The following is a 19,347-nucleotide window of genomic DNA, read 5'->3' on the forward strand; positions in this document are numbered from 1 at the left end:
AAGTAAGTTAAATGCATTTAGCAAAACATATATTCATCTTTTACTTTAAAACCTGGGACAAGATGTTGAATATTCCATGTACGTTTGAAGTTATTCTGTTATTCCAACTACCATCTAGATGTTAGCAAGAGTTAGTTGCCAACAGTGGATGTTAGGGACACAACATCTGTTTTGCACCTTAGCTTCATCAAGTGTTTTGGTCTTGTAATCAATGATACAGGCGGAATATGAGGGCAGCGTGCTGTTGCTGCTGCTTCACAGGAGAAACGTCGTGGAAAGAGCAGGAAAGACTGGCCATCAAAGAAACAAAGGATATGGAACACACACATCATCACTGAAGGAACAGAGTGGACATTCAAATGATATTCGGAGAGAAGGATGAAAGAGCATCGAGTTTACTCACCATCAAAAGAAGAAACAGTATATGAAACCATGACATTATCACTGATGGAAATGATTGGAAATTGTAATGATTTTTCCTCGCAATATTGTGACAAAATTGCACCTTGAGCTTCTCTTTCCTTAACATTAAATAACAATAAAAACCCAGTTTCAATGGTCACAAAGCGACAACAATATTCACGATGGTGGTGGTTCACATGTTTAAATAAGGTATTGTGACTTGGGTCTTTCGCTTACGGCCATACCACCCTGAACACGCCCGATCTCGTCCGATCTCGGAAGCTAAACAGGGTCGGGCCTGGTTAGTACTTGGATGGGAGACCGCCTGGGAATACCAGGTGCTGTAAGCTTTTTCCAATTTTCTTTACAACCAGCAGAGGGTGCTGTTGCTGCTGCTTCACAGGAGAAACGTTTTTGAAAGAGCAGGAAAGACTGGCCAACAAAGGATATAGAACACACACATCAGGGTTCGAATTATCTTTTTGTCTCTAAGGGGGTCTCTATCTCATAAAAAAGTTGGCGCACCGCGCACATAGCCTACCAAGGCTATACAATTAAATAGCCAAGGCGCTAGCAGCGCTTTTGCGCACGGTAGGCATAGGCTGTATATAACTTGACGCACGCACACAACAGACAGAGACATTTTTGTACAGAAATTGATTTTATTTAATTAATTTCAATATATTATTGATTGTAATAGTCCATATATATTTCATTTCATTACTGCCAAATCGGAAAGGAAACCCATATTTTCTGATCCTAAATCTTCTACTATTTTTTGTTTTTTTTTGGCTGTAAACCCGAAACTTGTCAGGGCCGAATATGAATTTGGGGCCGGTGGCCTTTTTTTCAGTGGCATAACTGACTGTGATGTTTCTTTTAGATGTAGATGTATTTATCGCAAAAGCATGTCAAGCTAAAAGCACACAACTTCTTCTTCTGACTTTATGACCTGTCAAATTGTTCGTATCTGCTATGCGATTTGCTCCAGCCTAGTGGTGTGGTGGTGAGTGCAGTCATGCTGCGTTCATGGGCGTCAGGTAGGTATCCTGTTTTAATTTAACGTCTTAATGGTAAGAGACCACACAGGGATGGCTAATGACCGTTATTTAACATTAAATTACAATGTCACATATGGCAGACACCTTCAGATCAGGGCTGCATCTAACTACTATTCTGATAGTCGATTAGTCACCGATTATTGAAACGATTAATCGACTAATCGGATTATGAATGACACAAATTCTCAATTGCTCTTATTTAGCAAACAGCTTTTAAATTTTGATTGAGGTTGTTCGAGGCATGTGATGACTGAAAATAAAGACAATAAAGGTCAATACTTCATTAATAAAAAATGTCTTTTAATAAACTTTGCTGCATATAAGGGTACTGTTGACACAAAAGAAAAGAAAAGAAAAATCCTGCTTTTTTCCATTTAAAACCAAGGACAGGCAAAGTGCTAATAAAAAAAATTAATTTTAATTTAAAATCAAGAATCCATTTTTCATGTTAACAAAAATGACAGTGAAAATAACATTAATATAAAAATCCACAAACCAAACTACAGTCTTCTTCGGACTAAATAATTGTGATTAAAAAAAAGACGTTTGTCAGGCAATAGGATAACATTTCGCTTTTAAACTCGTTAAAAAAAAAGTTTAAACCATATTTTTGTAATGGATGCTAGAATCCTGCGCACAGGTATATACGTTTATATATAACATCTGACGGAGGCGAGTCCGCATCGTCTCCGTTACGATGTCACACGTGACTCCTCCTCACATGCGCGTGTCCTGCTTCCATGGAGAGCAGGTCCGCCGCACAGATACTGCAGGTAGTTTTTCTGTCGGGCCATGTTAAGAGTGAAGTTCTCCCGAACTTTTTACTTCCTGGTAGGCGATGGAACGGATGCCACCATTGGTCCATGTTCTGTCGCTATTGCACATGCGCGGCTTTCAGAGATAGGAAGGAAGCGAGATGGCTCACTCCTCAGCTAATTCCATCAGCACCTCCGGTAAAACAACTTTTAGTTCAGCTGCACGGCACAAGAAACACGCGCTATGACGTAACCAAGTAAATTCGACTATTTTTATCATCGATTTTTGAAGACGATGTTGACTAATCGTTGCACCCCTACTTCAGATATGAGAGACCCCCTCAGATTTTTGACTTCGTTGCTTTCATGGGAGCTAGTCCTCACTCTATGGGAGCTCAGCTCCCTCTGGCTCCCACGTAATTCGAACACTGACACACATCATCACTGAAGGAAGAGAGTGAACATTCAAATTACTTTTAATATTCAAACCACTACTTTATTCATGTCATAGTAACATATCATTCTCCAAATGTCAAAGGATGTGTCAAAGGAAATGTCAAAGGAGAGAAGGATGAAAGAGCAGCGAGTTTACTCACCATCAAAAGAAGAAACAGAATATGAAACCGTGACATTATCACTGAAGGAAATTATTGAACATTTTATAAAATTTTAATAGTCAAAACACCACCTTATTTTTGTAAAATTATTACATTATTGTTCAACAATATAGCTCGTACAGAATTGAACCTGCAATTTATTGTAAAACAGTAAGATCACCCCAACACTGTAGGCGGCGGTAGTGTACCGGAAACTCGATCATCCGGGCATTTGCCAAACTACGCTTGTTTTACGCTTGCGTATTTTCCGACGTAAACCCACTAGGGGTATGGTTGTTATCGGTAACAAGTACGTACATCTGGCGTAACTGTCGTTTGTGAATTCCACTAAAGTCCGACCATCGTGTGGCCGCCGTTGTTCGTCGCGCCTCCGCAAGAAGGCAAGTCAACACAGCCCTGAATGAAAGAGAAATGTGGTGGTAGCCGATCGTGTGTCGAATAAGATCGTCGTCAACTTTAGAAAATTACTGCTGGAGTGAAGGTAGCGAGGTTTGTGACGTGTTTCTTTGTTTCCCCCCTAACATGCAGTTGTTAGCCGCGGTGCTAATCTTAGCGGTTAGCTAGCTTACCGCTTCCTCCACGCTGGGCCATCTCAACATCAAGACTGTTACGTCGCTTAATATTCACTAAAACTCCGATGTGACTCGCTGCAACTCACCCATTTGTGATAGTTTCCACTCTTAAATTGATTAATTGATAGACAAATTAACTCTGGTGATACAGAATTGTTCCACGCTTCTGTGTCCGCTGTTCACGTAGCCATGTTTTAAACCAGTTGAAGAAGAGAGTTTACTTGGCCTGGTTGGTGTTTTCCCTGGTGCTGATAGACGAGTTCCATTGTCTAACGAATCATCAAATTGGATTTATTTCAACTTTTTCACTCCCTTCGCTTAGTGTTTATATTATGTGTAAGTATGAATAAACGAGTTTTAGGTAATGGATCCGGACGGAGAGTTCATTGTGCCAATGTAATACACAATGTTTGACCTATTTGTGCAAAAAAATTAACATTCGTATTTGATTAACCTTTCCTAAGTTTGAAGATTACACAAGGACACTTAACTAATATCTGAAAACTGGTTAGCATTTAATATTATTTCGTGTGTTTTTATTTTATTTTTTATTCTCAGTGTTGAGGCACCATGGCGGCTACCTTCCCCTACAGAGGGGTCCCTCCAGCGATGCCACCAGGCGTACCCCCTCCCGTGCCAGTGCCAGACTACATGTCTGAGGAGAAACTACAAGAGAAAGGCACGTATTTTTCCTCTAAATACAGCACATTTATTGTTGTATGTTCAACTGTATTATCATGCAGTGATGTGTGTGAGGTTGTTATAATGTGTTAAATGTCCTCCACAGCAAGAAAATGGCAGCAGTTGCAGGCAAAGCGTTACTCAGAAAAGAGAAAGTTTGGATTTGTGGATGCTCAGAAGGAAGATATGCCACCCGAGCATGTCCGCAAGATCATCAGGGACCATGGAGACATGACCAATAGAAAGTTTCGACATGACAAGAGGGTCTACCTTGGGTAAAAATTAATAAATAAGTCTAGTTGAAAGTCACTGATTTTTTTGTTGCAGGGTAACCTCTCTAGATGTTACAAAATGAAGTGTATATGTTGCCTTAATTCACAAAATTTTGGTTTATGGTAGATGGAATCCACCACTCCTCCCATAGCTCATCCTGTATCTTTTTCTTTTTGTTGAACAGTGCCCTCAAGTACATGCCCCACGCAGTTCTGAAATTGCTTGAAAACATGCCCATGCCTTGGGAACAGATCAGAGATGTGCCTGTTCTCTATCACATCACTGGAGCTATTTCCTTTGTGAATGAAATACCCTGGGTCATAGAGCCGGTGTATATTGCCCAGTGGGGGTAAGTGATAGTGTGTTGAATGATCCCAAGAACTCAATGTTTCATAGCACATTTTCCTAACACATCAGCGAAATACATATGGGTGTATTTTTTTGTATTTTGAAGTCATTGCTTATCCTCCTCGTAGCACCATGTGGATCATGATGCGTCGTGAGAAGCGTGACCGCCGGCACTTCAAGCGGATGCGTTTCCCACCATTTGATGATGAGGAGCCGCCGCTGGACTACGCCGACAACATCCTTGATGTGGAGCCACTGGAGGCCATCCAGATGGAGCTGGATAATGAGGAGGACAGTTCAGTTGCAGAGTGGTTCTATGAGCACCAGCCCCTCAAAGACACTTCCAAGTAAGCTCACCACGTCAGACGTGTTAAGTTTTACAAACTGATGTGTCCCTGGTAGAATGAAAAAATAATAAATTTGTGTCCTCAGGTTTGTGAATGGCACCACCTACCGTCGCTGGCAGTTCACACTGCCCATGATGTCCACCTTGTACCGTCTGGCTAATCAGCTGCTGACAGATCTGGTGGATTTCAACTACTTTTATCTCTTTGACCTCAAGGCCTTCTTCACTTCTAAGGCCTTAAATATGGCCATCCCTGGGGGACCAAAGTTTGAGCCACTGGTGCGGGACATCAACCTCCAGTAAGCGCACCCTGCTTTCAATAAATTACATCGCTATACACTTTATTCTGTTCATTGTTCTTAATGTTGGAGGCCACTTTTATCCTCATGGATTTTTTAAATTTTTATCTATTTAAATACCTAAGTTGCTCTAGCTCAAATGTAAGGCAAGAACAGATGCTAAATGATTTTGCCATAGCTGATCCCCCTTGTTTCTCTCACAGAGACGAAGACTGGAATGAGTTCAATGACATCAACAAAATCATCATCCGACAGCCCATCAGGACAGAGTACAAAATCGCTTTCCCCTACTTGTACAACAACTTGCCACACCATGTCCACCTTACCTGGTAAGATATTGCTTAATTTGTGAACTGTTTATTAATTGAAAAGTAATTAAAATACATTACAGCTAAATTGTTTGGATGTAATGTATTTGGAACTCCCTTGAACTTGCTTATCCTGATACTTGTGACCTTTCCTCTGAAGGTATCACACACCAAATGTGGTGTTCATCAAGACAGAGGACCCAGATCTGCCGGCGTTCTACTTTGACCCGCTGATCAACCCCATTTCACACAGACATTCTGTCAAGGTAAGTGTGACTGATAATCCCCTAATTGGCAGCTTGCAACAAAACACAAGCAAAGTTTGATAGACATCCTCTTACAAAGGCGCACTTGCATTGGTATGCTTGTCTGTGCGTAAGAACTAGAGGAATATTAAAATGAATGGCGACTTTTAATTCTGGTTGCAGATGCAGCTGGCCTGTCACCACTCAGATATTGTTTTTTTTTTGGTTAATTTGAGATAAAAATTCACTTGATATCTTCAATACTCAAAATTGCCTTACTTGTGTTACCCACTCAGAGTCAGGAGCCTCTGCCTGATGATGATGAGGAATTTGAGCTTCCTGAATATGCGGAGCCCTTCCTCAAAGAGACCCCACTCTATACAGACAACACAGCTAATGGCATTGCTCTGCTCTGGTCGCCAAGACCCTTCAACCTCCGATCCGGTCGCACTAGACGTGCCATTGACATCCCCCTGATCAAGAACTGGTGAGATATTGATTAAGATGTTGGATCAAGATTGTGTCTTATCGAGTTGTTAAATGGTGATTTTCTAAAATTGCTTTATCGTGGATGTTTTTACAGGTACCGTGAGCACTGTCCTGCAGGACAGCCAGTGAAAGTGCGTGTATCATACCAGAAACTGCTCAAGTACTATGTGCTCAATGCTCTGAAGCACAGACCACCCAAGGCCCAGAAGAAGAGGTGAACATCATTAGTCACTTTGTCTTTTTTTAACTCATCTTTTAAATTTTTTTATTATCTGTTAACATTTTCCCTCTGTTGTCTTCAGGTATCTGTTCCGCTCCTTCAAAGCCACCAAGTTCTTTCAGTCGACCAAGTTGGACTGGGTGGAGGTGGGCCTGCAGGTTTGCAGACAGGGTTACAACATGCTCAATCTGCTTATCCACCGCAAGAACCTCAACTACCTGCATCTCGACTACAACTTCAACCTGAAGCCTGTCAAGACACTCACAACAAAGGTACAAGTAGATCAATCTCTTGATCCCAGTATGTAGTGATTTCATGTTCAGCTTAAAAAGTTTATTTAGCAGAATCCATAATTTTTCCCATTGTGGGAGGTATTATGTATAAAAAGACATTTGTTTTGTCATTCCATTCTTTTTGCAAAGCAAAAATTTGTATTTCGTTTAGTCTCACATTATAGTTCTAACAATGTCAAACAAGAAACAGCCAAAAGTTGCTGTATTAACTGACCAATCTGTCCTTATTTTTGTGTCCCACAGGAACGTAAGAAGTCCAGATTCGGCAATGCCTTCCATCTGTGCAGAGAGGTGCTGCGTCTCAGCAAGCTGGTGGTGGACAGCCACGTGCAGTACAGACTGGGAAACGTTGATGCTTTCCAGGTTGGTTCTGGCTATGGGGTTTACATGGCACATACCGTCTAACTACAGTCGCCTATGATATTTACTTTTTCATCTGGAAGCAACCTCACTGACTGGTCAAATGGTGCCATTTTAATGTTATTTGGACATGGTTGTGGTTATTTTACAGTCAGTTCACACTTGGTCAATCTAACACACTTCTCTCTTTATTGTAGTTGTCTGATGGAATTCAGTACATCTTCGCTCACGTTGGCCAGCTGACAGGCATGTACCGCTACAAGTATAAGTTGATGAGACAGATTCGGATGTGCAAAGACCTGAAGCATCTCATCTACTATCGGTTCAACACTGTGAGTACACTTACTATGATATTGATCTTCCCACTGTCTAAGAATTAAAGATCATACATTCAGCACCTTTTAGAAAAGATGCAGAATCACACACTTCAAACCTAAAGTCTGAATTCAAGTTTGGGTTCCTCTGTATGTTTGTTTTATCAGGGTCCTGTGGGCAAGGGTCCAGGTTGTGGCTTCTGGGCTCCCGGCTGGAGAGTGTGGCTGTTCTTTATGAGGGGTATCACTCCACTGTTGGAGAGGTGGCTGGGGAATCTGCTTGCCAGGCAGTTTGAAGGTACAAATACATTTTTTTATTTATTTATTTGAGAAACAAGTGGTGTGATGCACAACCAGAAGTATTGGTTTTGAAAAAACTGTAGCAGTTTAAACAGCAGCTTTTTTCAATTATCCCAGGACGTCACTCAAAGGGTGTGGCCAAGACAGTGACCAAACAGCGTGTGGAGTCTCACTTTGACCTCGAGCTACGAGCTGCAGTGATGCATGACATCCTGGACATGATGCCTGAGGGTATCAAACAGAACAAAGCCAGGACCATCCTTCAGCACCTTAGTGAGTCCTGGAGGTGCTGGAAGGCCAACATCCCTTGGAAGGTCAGTACATCACAGAGATGATTTCACTGTACTGTAAGTTAAAGGGGACATTTGATCATAGGAATTGTGTTACTCTGCAGTTTCTCAAGCACCTGAAGGGTTTGAGTCAAGTGCTTCAAGTCTAATGTCACAAAGCTTTCAGCACTTTATTTTGATCTGTTGAGTAAGAATGAAACACGGAATATTAATTATTTCTTCCCGTCATCTCAGGTGCCGGGCTTGCCCACTCCAATTGAGAACATGATCCTGCGCTATGTGAAGGCCAAAGCTGATTGGTGGACCAACACGGCCCACTACAACCGTGAGCGAATCCGTCGCGGAGCCACTGTAGACAAGACCGTGTGTAAGAAGAACCTGGGAAGACTGACTCGTCTGTACCTGAAAGCTGAGCAGGAGAGACAGCACAACTACCTGAAGGTAACCGACAGACTCTTTCATTCACGTGTACATAAAGAAATTTCCCACCCCCTACATCTGCTAGTACAGTAAATATATTTAGTTCAAATCAAATTCCCAGTCCAAGTTTTGAATGAATCCTCCTACAAAGGCGCACTTGCATTGGTCTGCTTGCCTGTGCGTAAGAACTGGAGGAATATTAAAATGAATGGTGGCTATTTTATTTCTCTTTGGCTGCAGCTGCAGTTTTTTCCTTCACCATTCAGATATTGGGACTGTAAATGTATACCCTGATACTAATGTTTGAACGTTTACATTTTGTCATCAATAACTTGATCTGATCTATATTTTCTACGAACTTGATACATAAATACTGTTATACTATCTAAGCTACCTTGTTTTTTTCCCCTTAGCCATATTTTTAATTGAAGTCTACATGTTCTACTTACAGGATGGTCCCTACATCACAGCTGAAGAGGCAGTGGCCATTTACACCACCACCGTTCACTGGCTGGAGAGTCGGCGGTTCTCACCCATCCCCTTCCCTCCTCTGTCCTACAAACATGACACCAAGCTGCTCATCCTGGCATTGGAGAGGCTCAAAGAAGCATACAGGTAAATATAATTCACACTCGACTAACTTCATCAGCAACATTTCAGCCAAACCAGGCAACATGCCTGTGTCAGAATATATGTTCTAAATTATTCATTTTTATCTCTGTCTCCTAGTGTAAAGTCTCGTCTGAACCAGAGTCAGAGGGAGGAGCTGGGGTTGATAGAACAGGCCTACGATAATCCCCACGAGGCTTTGTCCAGGATCAAACGTCACCTGCTCACACAGAGAGCCTTCAAAGAGGTCAGGACCAACACGAACAGATACTTTAATTTGATAGACATCCTCTTACAAAGGCGCACTTGCATTGATATGCTTGTCTGTGCGTAAGAACTAGAGGAATATTAAAATGAATGGCGACTTTTATTTCTGGCTGCAGATGCAGCTGGCCTGTCACCACTCAGATATTGCTTTTATTTTGGTTAATTTGAGATAAAGATTCACCGGATATCTTCAATACTCAAAATTGTCTTGTGTGCTTAAATTTCAAAATGAGTAATTTCAGCAGCATAGTTTCTTACCCATCATGCTTTTTTCCAGTGTCTGAATGTTTTTGTCTTTTGCAGGTGGGTATCGAGTTCATGGACTTGTACAGCCACCTGGTGCCTGTGTACGATGTGGAGCCCCTGGAAAAGATCACAGATGCCTACTTGGACCAATACCTGTGGTATGAGGCAGATAAAAGACGCCTGTTTCCACCCTGGATCAAACCCGCTGATACCGAACCACCGCCACTGCTCGTCTACAAGTGGTGCCAAGGTCAGGCTTGTCATGTTAGAAAGTAACCAATAATATAGGGTTATGTATGATGATTAATCATCTGATTGTGTAATATCTTCTGGATTTAAGTGGCATGAAACTGATTTGTTAATAACTGGGGCTCCAGGTTGGACAATCCCACTATGTTAACATAAACAACTGGCAACCTTTTGTTTAAGAGCTTTTTGTTTCTTGTCCTCAGGCATCAACAACTTACAGGATGTGTGGGAGACTGCTGAGGGAGAGTGCAACGTGATGCTGGAGTCTCGCTATGAGAAGATGTATGAGAAGATTGATCTGACATTGCTCAACAGGCTGCTGCGTCTTATTGTCGACCACAACATCGCTGATTACATGACAGCCAAGAACAACGTGGTCATCAACTACAAGGTAAAATAGGACATGTGTAGCTCATTATCTAGACTTAATATAATTTTAAAATAGTCGATTCACTTTTTACAATATATTTCCTATTTTGATGCATTTAAGATGTTCTTTCATGGCTGTTTGATAAGGAATCTCTTTTGCACATTGTCTCCTGTGTTTTCTCTGTATAGGACATGAACCACACCAACTCCTATGGTATCATCAGGGGGCTCCAGTTTGCCTCATTCATTGTACAGTACTATGGCCTGGTGATGGATCTGCTGGTGCTGGGCTTGCACCGTGCCAGTGAGATGGCCGGTCCACCTCAGATGCCAAACGACTTCCTCAGTTTCCAGGACACGGCTACAGAAAGTGCCCACCCAATAAGGCTTTACTGCCGCTATATTGATCGCATCCACATCTTCTTTAGGTGGGATTGAATCACTAATCACAGCCCTTTCTTACTGGTCTTGTTTTTTCTGCCGAAATGTTGAGAATAAGTTATAAAAAAAAAAATCTCTCCCAGGTTCTCTGCTGATGAGGCCAGGGATCTGATTCAGAGGTATCTGACAGAGCATCCAGACCCCAACAATGAGAACATCGTTGGTTACAACAACAAGAAGTGCTGGCCCCGTGATGCTCGCATGAGACTGATGAAGCACGATGTCAACCTGTGAGTTCCACCTCAAGACTGTGACTAATAAACTAGTACTTTTATTGTAATGTTAAAGCTTAGTGTTGAACATTATGCACATTCTAACAGACTGCATTTAGAGTGTTAGACAAATGGCTGTAACCTTTCTTATCTTATTTTCCTCAGTGGACGTGCGGTGTTCTGGGACATCAAAAATCGTCTTCCCAGGTCTGTGACCACTATCCAATGGGAAAACAGCTTTGTGTCGGTCTACAGCAAGGACAACCCCAACCTGCTCTTTAACATGTGTGGTTTTGAGTGTCGCATTCTCCCCAAGTGCCGCACCAGCTACGAAGAGTTTACTCACAAGGATGGTGTGTGGAACCTGCAGAATGAGGTGAGGAAATAAAGCCCCAAATAAGAAATTGACACTGGCATCTTAAAAAAACCATTACTGCTTAATTTTTATAAATGGTGACAACAACATTCTCTCTCTGTTCATGTGTAGGTAACTAAAGAGAGGACTGCACAATGTTTCCTGCGTGTGGATGATGAATCAATGCAGCGCTTCCACAACAGAGTGCGTCAGATCCTGATGGCCTCTGGATCCACCACATTCACAAAGGTCAGCAATCAACTTGATGCCCCAAAACTCCAGTGGATAAATCAAAAAAAGCAATCGTAAACGAAAAAAGACCATATCTGGTTATTTCAGCATGTCGTTTTTACCCTCAGATTGTGAACAAATGGAACACGGCCCTGATCGGCTTGATGACGTACTTCCGTGAGGCTGTGGTCAACACCCAGGAGCTTCTAGACCTGCTGGTGAAGTGTGAGAACAAGATCCAGACACGTATCAAGATCGGTCTGAACTCCAAAATGCCTAGTCGCTTCCCCCCTGTAGTCTTCTACACTCCCAAAGAGCTGGGTGGCCTTGGCATGCTGTCAATGGGCCATGTGCTCATCCCACAGTCAGACCTACGGTAAGGCAGTATACTGAATATATATTTTTTCCTCGTAGATAGATTTCTTGTAATTATATTAAGTCATGGTGCCACATCCAACTGGATCGTTGTTTTTATTTCTCTCCCCCAGGTGGTCCAAGCAGACAGATGTGGGCATCACTCACTTCCGCTCTGGAATGAGTCATGAAGAGGACCAGCTGATTCCTAACTTGTATCGTTACATTCAGCCATGGGAGAGTGAGTTCATTGACTCTCAGAGGGTCTGGGCTGAGTACGCACTCAAGAGACAGGAGGCCATCGCCCAGAACAGGTAAAACTTGTTATTGTCAGCTTCTTAAGGTAGAATAGCGAGGATTGATTGATCCTTTGTTCTACAATGACAATTATTTGTGTATAAGAAAAGAGAGCTGAAACGAGATGATAACTCTGTTTTTGTATATCAGGCGTCTGACCCTTGAGGATTTGGAGGACTCATGGGACAGGGGAATCCCCCGTATCAACACCCTTTTCCAGAAGGACAGACACACACTGGCTTATGACAAAGGCTGGAGAGTCAGGACTGATTTCAAGCAGTACCAGGTATGATGGAGACCCCCTGGTGTGTTGATGGGCACCACTTAATTAAGATAACGGAATTATTTTCAGATGCAATAATGTCAGTGGTGTTATAATGCAAGAGTCGAAACCTCTCTGTCTTTGGAATCTGGATTATATGTGAAAGTCCCTGAGCGTAGACACTACAATATACTGCTAGTTGGCCCTTTATCTATAACCTGACCTTGGGTATTGCTGGGAAAGAAGGTAGGATATTTTGAATTAGACATGCACTATTCTCCTAATGGTGTACGGATGTAATGGTCAAAAACTTCTCAACAAATATGTTATATTTAACATTTTGCTCTGTATGCCAACGTCCATGTGGATATTGATCTCTTTCCCGTCTTGTCTGAGTGCAGGTTCTGAAGCAGAATCCATTCTGGTGGACTCATCAGAGACACGATGGCAAACTGTGGAACCTGAACAACTACCGCACAGACATGATTCAGGCTCTGGGTGGTGTGGAGGGCATCCTGGAACACACGCTCTTCAAAGGCACTTACTTCCCCACATGGGAGGGTCTCTTCTGGTGAGTGCACTTAAACATTAAGAAAGCTTTTAATGCATTATAGGAAATGAGGACTGTTGCACTACACAACAATTGCAATACCTTGTTTAAGTATTCCCCTCTGATTGTGTACATGCAAAGGACCTGATTTCTTTCACATGAAATTAAATTCATTAAAACAAACTACAACTTTGTTTCTGGGCTTTAGGGAGAAGGCCAGTGGCTTTGAGGAGTCTATGAAATGGAAGAAGCTGACCAATGCTCAGAGGTCTGGTCTCAACCAAATCCCCAACCGTCGATTCACACTGTGGTGGTCACCTACCATCAACAGAGCCAATGTAAGTACAAGTTAAAAAATCTCTTACCAGGCCATGTAATTTAACTGTTGTGGTGGTTCACACTTCCTGCACTGGCTAACAGTTTTAACCCTCTTTTTGTTTTTACTAGGTGTACGTGGGTTTCCAGGTGCAACTTGACCTGACTGGAATCTTCATGCACGGAAAGATCCCCACACTGAAGATCTCTCTCATTCAGATCTTCAGGGCTCACTTGTGGCAAAAGATTCATGAGAGCGTTGTCATGGATCTTTGTCAGGTACGTCCTGTACTTTAAATCTGTAAATCAGACAAACTCAGTCAATACGTTAAAATCATACTGCAAATCAAACACAATCTGACTAACTGCTATGGATTTGTTTTACAGGTGTTTGACCAGGAACTGGATGCTCTGGAGATTGAGACTGTACAGAAGGAGACCATTCACCCCAGAAAGTCGTACAAAATGAACTCGTCTTGTGCAGACATCCTCCTCTTTGCATCATACAAGTGGAATGTCTCTAGACCGTCTCTGCTCGCTGACTCCAAGTATGATTTCTGGAGCAATATTCACATTATGATACAGACTAGTATTCTCCAAAAAGTTGGAAAATACTAAGAACTTTCCCCAGAACAAGGAAGACCTTTTACATGAGATGTGATCAATTAAAGACCGCTATCTTTTTTTGTATGACTAAAATTGTTCATCTCCTTCTACAGAGACGTGATGGACAGCACCACCACCCAGAAGTACTGGATTGACATTCAGCTCCGCTGGGGTGACTACGACTCCCATGACATTGAGCGCTACGCCAGGGCCAAGTTCCTGGACTACACCACTGACAACATGAGCATCTACCCCTCCCCCACTGGGGTGCTCATTGCCATCGACCTAGCCTACAACCTTCACAGGTAAGGATTGGTTGAAGGACACAGCTATGTGACCAGTAATGATGGCAGTATTAGACGATAAACATAATCAATGCTATTATTATAGATTCGCTTTTGCATGATTGTCCATTATTTTGTAGGTGCAATCGGAAAATATGTCACACAATCAACAATCGGTTTTGCCATCTCTATTTTCTTCTCCTTACATTCACATAATAATCTTTTTAATTAAGTCACTAAACCTTTTTATCTTTTCCATAGTTGCATTATTATGTTATTAAAAAGACAAGACTCATTTTATTTTACTATTAAAGTACATCGTTGTTGATTTAAGGTTTCTAAAAATAAGTAGAAATCAAGACAAAAATAACTAGATATCTAGACAAGTGACAGACAAATGCTTTGCACCATCTCCTAAATATAAGCATCCACTTGTTCATGTTCACAAATTTTTTGCAGCTGCCTGTAAAGTTTTCACACCAACGTACTAAGTTGTATATGAACACAACTGTCAACGCACTTGAGCTCAAACGGCATGGTTGGGTATTTAATTTGTTCTCCCTCTGTAGTGCCTATGGTAACTGGTTCCCGGGAAGCAAGCCTCTGATCCAGCAGGCCATGGCTAAGATCATGAAGGCCAACCCCGCCCTGTATGTGCTCAGGGAGCGCATCCGCAAAGGTTTGCAGCTGTACTCTTCAGAGCCCACTGAGCCCTACCTGTCCTCACAGAACTACGGTGAACTCTTCTCCAACCAGATCATCTGGTTTGTGGATGACACCAATGTCTACAGAGTTACCATCCACAAGGTGAGGGCTGACAACTTTTTTTATTATCATCAATTGAAAATAAATATATTGCTTTTGTGTAGGAATATTAAAATGACCACCATGTTTTCCTTGTCAATGACAACAGACATTTGAGGGTAACTTGACAACGAAGCCCATCAACGGAGCAATTTTCATCTTCAACCCCAGGACAGGTCAGCTCTTCCTCAAGATCATTCACACATCTGTGTGGGCTGGACAGAAGCGTCTGGGACAGGTACGACTTTACTACTACTATCTTGAACTTTTACGAACTCTTATTATGGTCAGTTTGGGTTTGTGTTTAAGAAAAGGGCTTCTTAGTGTTTATTTGTTTTGTCCTGTTCTTTGTTACAGTACATGTACAGTGCAATACATTCAATATCGCTGGGATCAAGTAATGCTGAATTTGAACATGTTAATGAAATAGTCCTCAAATACATTACACTTTCACTTAAAACCTTTTCTACTCCTTTGGGTATATGTCACATACACTAAAGTTGTAAATTCTTTCTCTGTAGTTGGCGAAATGGAAGACAGCTGAAGAAGTGGCTGCCCTGATTCGCTCCCTCCCCGTAGAAGAACAGCCAAAACAGATCATTGTCACCAGGAAGGGCATGTTGGACCCTCTTGAGGTGAGGTCGCACTAATAACTGTGAAAATCATTTTGGAGCCTTGATGTATCATCTTTTTGTTTGATGGATACATACTGTGCCTTCCTGTCCTAATAACATCGTTTTCTCTGTGCAGGTCCACTTGCTTGACTTCCCCAACATTGTGATCAAGGGCTCTGAGTTGCAGCTGCCTTTCCAGGCCTGTCTGAAGGTGGAGAAGTTTGGAGACCTGATCCTGAAGGCTACAGAGCCTCAGATGGTGCTGTTCAACCTCTACGACGACTGGCTCAAGACCATCTCATCTTACACAGTGAGTTTCACTCTGCACAAGAGGTTCACATCAGGATTTAATGGATGGTATCAAATTCATATAGATGTGTGCATCTTTATTGAAGTTCTTCTGTTGTATTTGATCCCGCTGGGAAATTAAGAATCAAGCTGTAAGAATGAGTCTGTGCTTATTCATCAGCATAAATGATGGGTACTAACGAACCTGAGCTAATCTAATATGATTTACGAACACACCCATTGGGGTGCTATTTTTTTTTTGGTTAAATCAACTTATTCTCTTGTGTAATAAGTTTGGGTTTGGTTGTCTGCTCCATCTCTAGGCCTTCTCTCGACTCATCCTGATTCTCAGAGCGCTCCACGTCAACAACGACAGAGCCAAGGTGATCCTCAAGCCGGACAAGACAACGATCACCGAGCCTCACCACATTTGGCCCACACTTACTGATGAGGAGTGGATCAAGGTAGAGGTGCAACTCAAGGACCTCATTCTGGCTGATTATGGCAAAAAGAACAAGTGAGTATTGTTTTGGATTGATATTCTTGAGCTCAAATGAAGGCATAATGCAGCTCGGATAGTATTTGTAAAATATCTTCAATAGAACAGAATAAAACAAGACTTGCATTTAGTAGTTAATGCTTCCTTTCTCCCTCCAGTGTGAACGTGGCCTCACTGACACAGTCTGAGATTCGTGACATCATCCTGGGTATGGAGATCTCTGCACCGTCACAGCAGCGCCAGCAAATTGCTGAGATCGAGAAACAGACCAAAGAGCAGTCTCAGCTCACCGCCACACAGACCCGCACGGTCAACAAGCATGGTGACGAGATCATCACCTCCACCACCTCGAACTACGAGACACAGACCTTCTCGTCTAAGACTGAGTGGAGAGTGAGGTATGCAGGCAGTGTTTAAGTTTGTGTGTGTTGAATTAAACTGTTATTAAGGCAATCATAAGTTTAGCTCCTTTGGTTTCCATTGCATTCGGCTTTAATGTTCCTTGTTTGTCACCTGTCAGGGCTATCTCTGCTGCTAACCTCCATCTCCGAACCAACCACATCTACGTGTCGTCTGATGACATCAAGGAGACAGGTTACACCTACATCCTGCCCAAGAACGTCCTCAAGAAGTTCATCTGTATCTCAGATCTACGAGCCCAGGTATGAATGATGCGTCTGCGTTTCTCCACTAGGGCCCTTCATCATGTGCGCTTGTGCAACTAAAGAAACCCTTTCTGTCCTTGTTCTACACGTTCTGAATCTGCACTGTGTTCCAGATTGCAGGTTACCTGTACGGCACCAGCCCACCAGACAACCCCCAGGTGAAGGAGATCCGTTGTATCGTCATGGTACCACAATGGGGGACGCACCAGACTGTCCACCTGCCCAACCAGCTGCCTGGCCATGAATACCTTAAAGTAAGACACCTGTAGTGTAATAAATTGAAGTTCAGTAGTTGTACCAACTCTTTTCCTTTCAATTTTTTAACTTCTTTCCTTTACTTCAACAGGAAATGGAGCCCCTTGGCTGGATCCACACTCAGCCCAATGAGTCACCACAGCTGTCCCCGCAGGACGTCACCACTCACGCTAAGGTCATGGCTGACAACCCTTCATGGGACGGAGAAAAGACCATCATCATAACCTGCAGGTAGGTTTTTATACAAGATGCTGTCTGTCTATACATTATTGTTTAGTAGCTAAGCTGCTTGTTGTTTACTATGAATTAGAAAAATACTGGGCTTCTTGGACTTAAGAGCTATCACAATGTCACAAAGAAGCAGGATGTAGGAAATTAACAGGTACTTAAATGTATTTTTGATTTTGGTTTTCAGCTTCACCCCCGGCTCGTGCACACTCACAGCCTACAAGCTAACACCCAGCGGCTACGAGTGGGGTCGTCAGAACACAGACAAGGGCAACAACCCCAAAGGTTACCTGCCCTCGCATTACGAGAGAGTGCAGATGCTGCTCTCTGATCGTTTCCTGGCCTTCTTCATGGTGCCTGGACAAGTCTCCTGGAACTACAACTTCATGGGTCAGTAGTATTTACATTTTTTTCAGACTAGCTTTCGTGTTCTATTTCATTTGGATGAGTAATTTGTGTTAAACTGCCCGGTCACATATGGGATATCCTCAGTGCTACATCTTCTGTTCATCTGTGACACAAATCGTTAGCATACATTGATGTTTCCGCTGTGCCCCTGTTTCAGTTTGATTGATTTTACTTTGCGACTAGTTCACAGCTAAAAATCTCTATCATGCTGAAATGCAAATAATCCTTTCATTCCTCACATTAATGTACAGTATATTGTTTAAATTAGATAATCATGACTTATTTAGGCTAGACTGCTATAATTGAGTCATGGAGTGCAGCAGAATAGATCACTAAATATCCATTCTTTCAACAGGTGTGCGCCATGATCCCAACATGAAGTACGATCTCCAGCTGGCCAACCCCAAAGAGTTCTACCATGAAGTCCACCGGCCCTCGCACTTCCTCAACTTCGCCTCGCTGCAGGAGGGCGAGATCTACAACGCCGACCGAGAGGACATGTATGCTTGAGTCGACTCGTCGCTCTCGATACATTTTGTAGATACCTCTGCCATCCTCGTGTGGAGCCGGTCCAGAAGAGCCGCTGTAATATTTCTATCGAACATGTAAAACTGTGATGGTTGGAATTTTTTTATGAAAAGGCTTCAGGAAGTTCTGGAAAACTGTTTATCTTTTTGTTATTTTTTTTTTTCTACGAATGTTGTTCTTTTTCTTGTAACCCTCTCTGTTTCCTTCCCTGTTTTGATTAAGGCTTCCTTGAGCAAGTCTTGAATCATGTGGCTCCTCCCTATGTGCATCTGTGTCTAGTTTTCAGCATAAAATACTTTCATTGTAATATTTGGTAATGACATCATCTTTAAGCTGGAGAGATTTCTACTTCCCCTCAGCTCTTTTGAGAAATGAAAGCTGTATTTTCATGCCAGTTAATATGTTGTACTGTACACCATGTGACATTGTAGCTGGGTTTAAATAAAAATCAAATTTTTATAAACATTTGCTATGTTTTAATGTTATCTGTAATAAAGCTACTTTCAGACCCACACTGAACTCTGGATAATCTCCTGATATTTGCCAGACGGTCTATTTGTGAGAAAGTAAATGTTGGAGTCAGTTGCCCCGGACCTTCTCTGGAGTTTATCAAGCCGGCCCCTTGTTATAAATCTATAATGTAAAATAGACCTGTGATGAGAAAGGAAGTATGGATTTTTTATTTTGACAGTACAGGGGAACTGTTTAGACTTGCTTCCCTCTTCAGTCAAAGCAGAGGTCAACAGTGTAACTCGCTGAGCTCGCTTTAGTTTCAGTGATATGCTCAAGCACACTTCTTTTTACACTCCAAGGTTTTG

The 19,347-nt window shown here is 42.2% G+C and overlaps 1 protein-coding gene and 1 non-coding gene across 2 annotated transcripts; both read left to right on the forward strand.

Annotated features, from left to right (window-relative positions):
- The first annotated feature begins 633 nt into the window (after positions 1-633).
- Positions 634-752, forward strand: LOC133004054 (5S ribosomal RNA). The gene has a single exon (XR_009678335.1). It is a non-coding gene; the product is annotated as a 5S ribosomal RNA (ribosomal RNA).
- Positions 753-3,179: 2,427 nt separating this feature from the next.
- On the forward strand, positions 3,180-18,994 carry prpf8 (pre-mRNA processing factor 8). Its single transcript, XM_061072738.1, has 43 exons — positions 3,180-3,324; positions 3,966-4,086; positions 4,195-4,363; positions 4,546-4,710; positions 4,838-5,056; positions 5,142-5,354; positions 5,558-5,683; positions 5,823-5,928; positions 6,204-6,394; positions 6,491-6,610; positions 6,699-6,888; positions 7,153-7,272; positions 7,467-7,601; positions 7,752-7,881; positions 8,001-8,197; positions 8,408-8,614; positions 9,045-9,208; positions 9,323-9,449; positions 9,773-9,965; positions 10,168-10,355; positions 10,523-10,761; positions 10,858-11,004; positions 11,152-11,362; positions 11,474-11,590; positions 11,701-11,948; positions 12,061-12,240; positions 12,374-12,509; positions 12,887-13,056; positions 13,244-13,373; positions 13,483-13,629; positions 13,738-13,898; positions 14,070-14,261; positions 14,810-15,047; positions 15,154-15,282; positions 15,566-15,679; positions 15,795-15,968; positions 16,270-16,463; positions 16,604-16,843; positions 16,966-17,107; positions 17,224-17,364; positions 17,457-17,596; positions 17,781-17,983; positions 18,357-18,994. Exons 2-43 carry the CDS (start codon positions 3,978-3,980, stop codon positions 18,509-18,511), a joined length of 7,017 nt encoding a protein of 2,338 aa, XP_060928721.1. The 5' UTR covers positions 3,180-3,324; positions 3,966-3,977; the 3' UTR covers positions 18,512-18,994.
- Positions 18,995-19,347: the final 353 nt, after the last annotated feature.

The sequence above is a fragment of the Limanda limanda genome, chromosome 6 (genome assembly GCF_963576545.1).
Source record: "Limanda limanda chromosome 6, fLimLim1.1, whole genome shotgun sequence".
NCBI lineage: Eukaryota > Metazoa > Chordata > Actinopteri > Pleuronectiformes > Pleuronectidae > Limanda > Limanda limanda.

What these genes read in the sequence shown, in the direction of transcription:
- prpf8 (XM_061072738.1), top strand. Translation starts at nt 3,978, where the DNA reads ATGGCGGCTACCTTCCCCTACAGAGGGGTCCCTCCAGCGATGCCACCA. An exon ending in AGACCATCTCATCTTACACA is followed by an intron (nt 15,969 to 16,269) that starts GTGAGTTTCACT and finishes CTCCATCTCTAG; the next exon opens with GCCTTCTCTCGACTCATCCT. An exon ending in CTGGCCATGAATACCTTAAA is followed by an intron (nt 17,365 to 17,456) that starts GTAAGACACCTG and finishes TTACTTCAACAG; the next exon opens with GAAATGGAGCCCCTTGGCTG.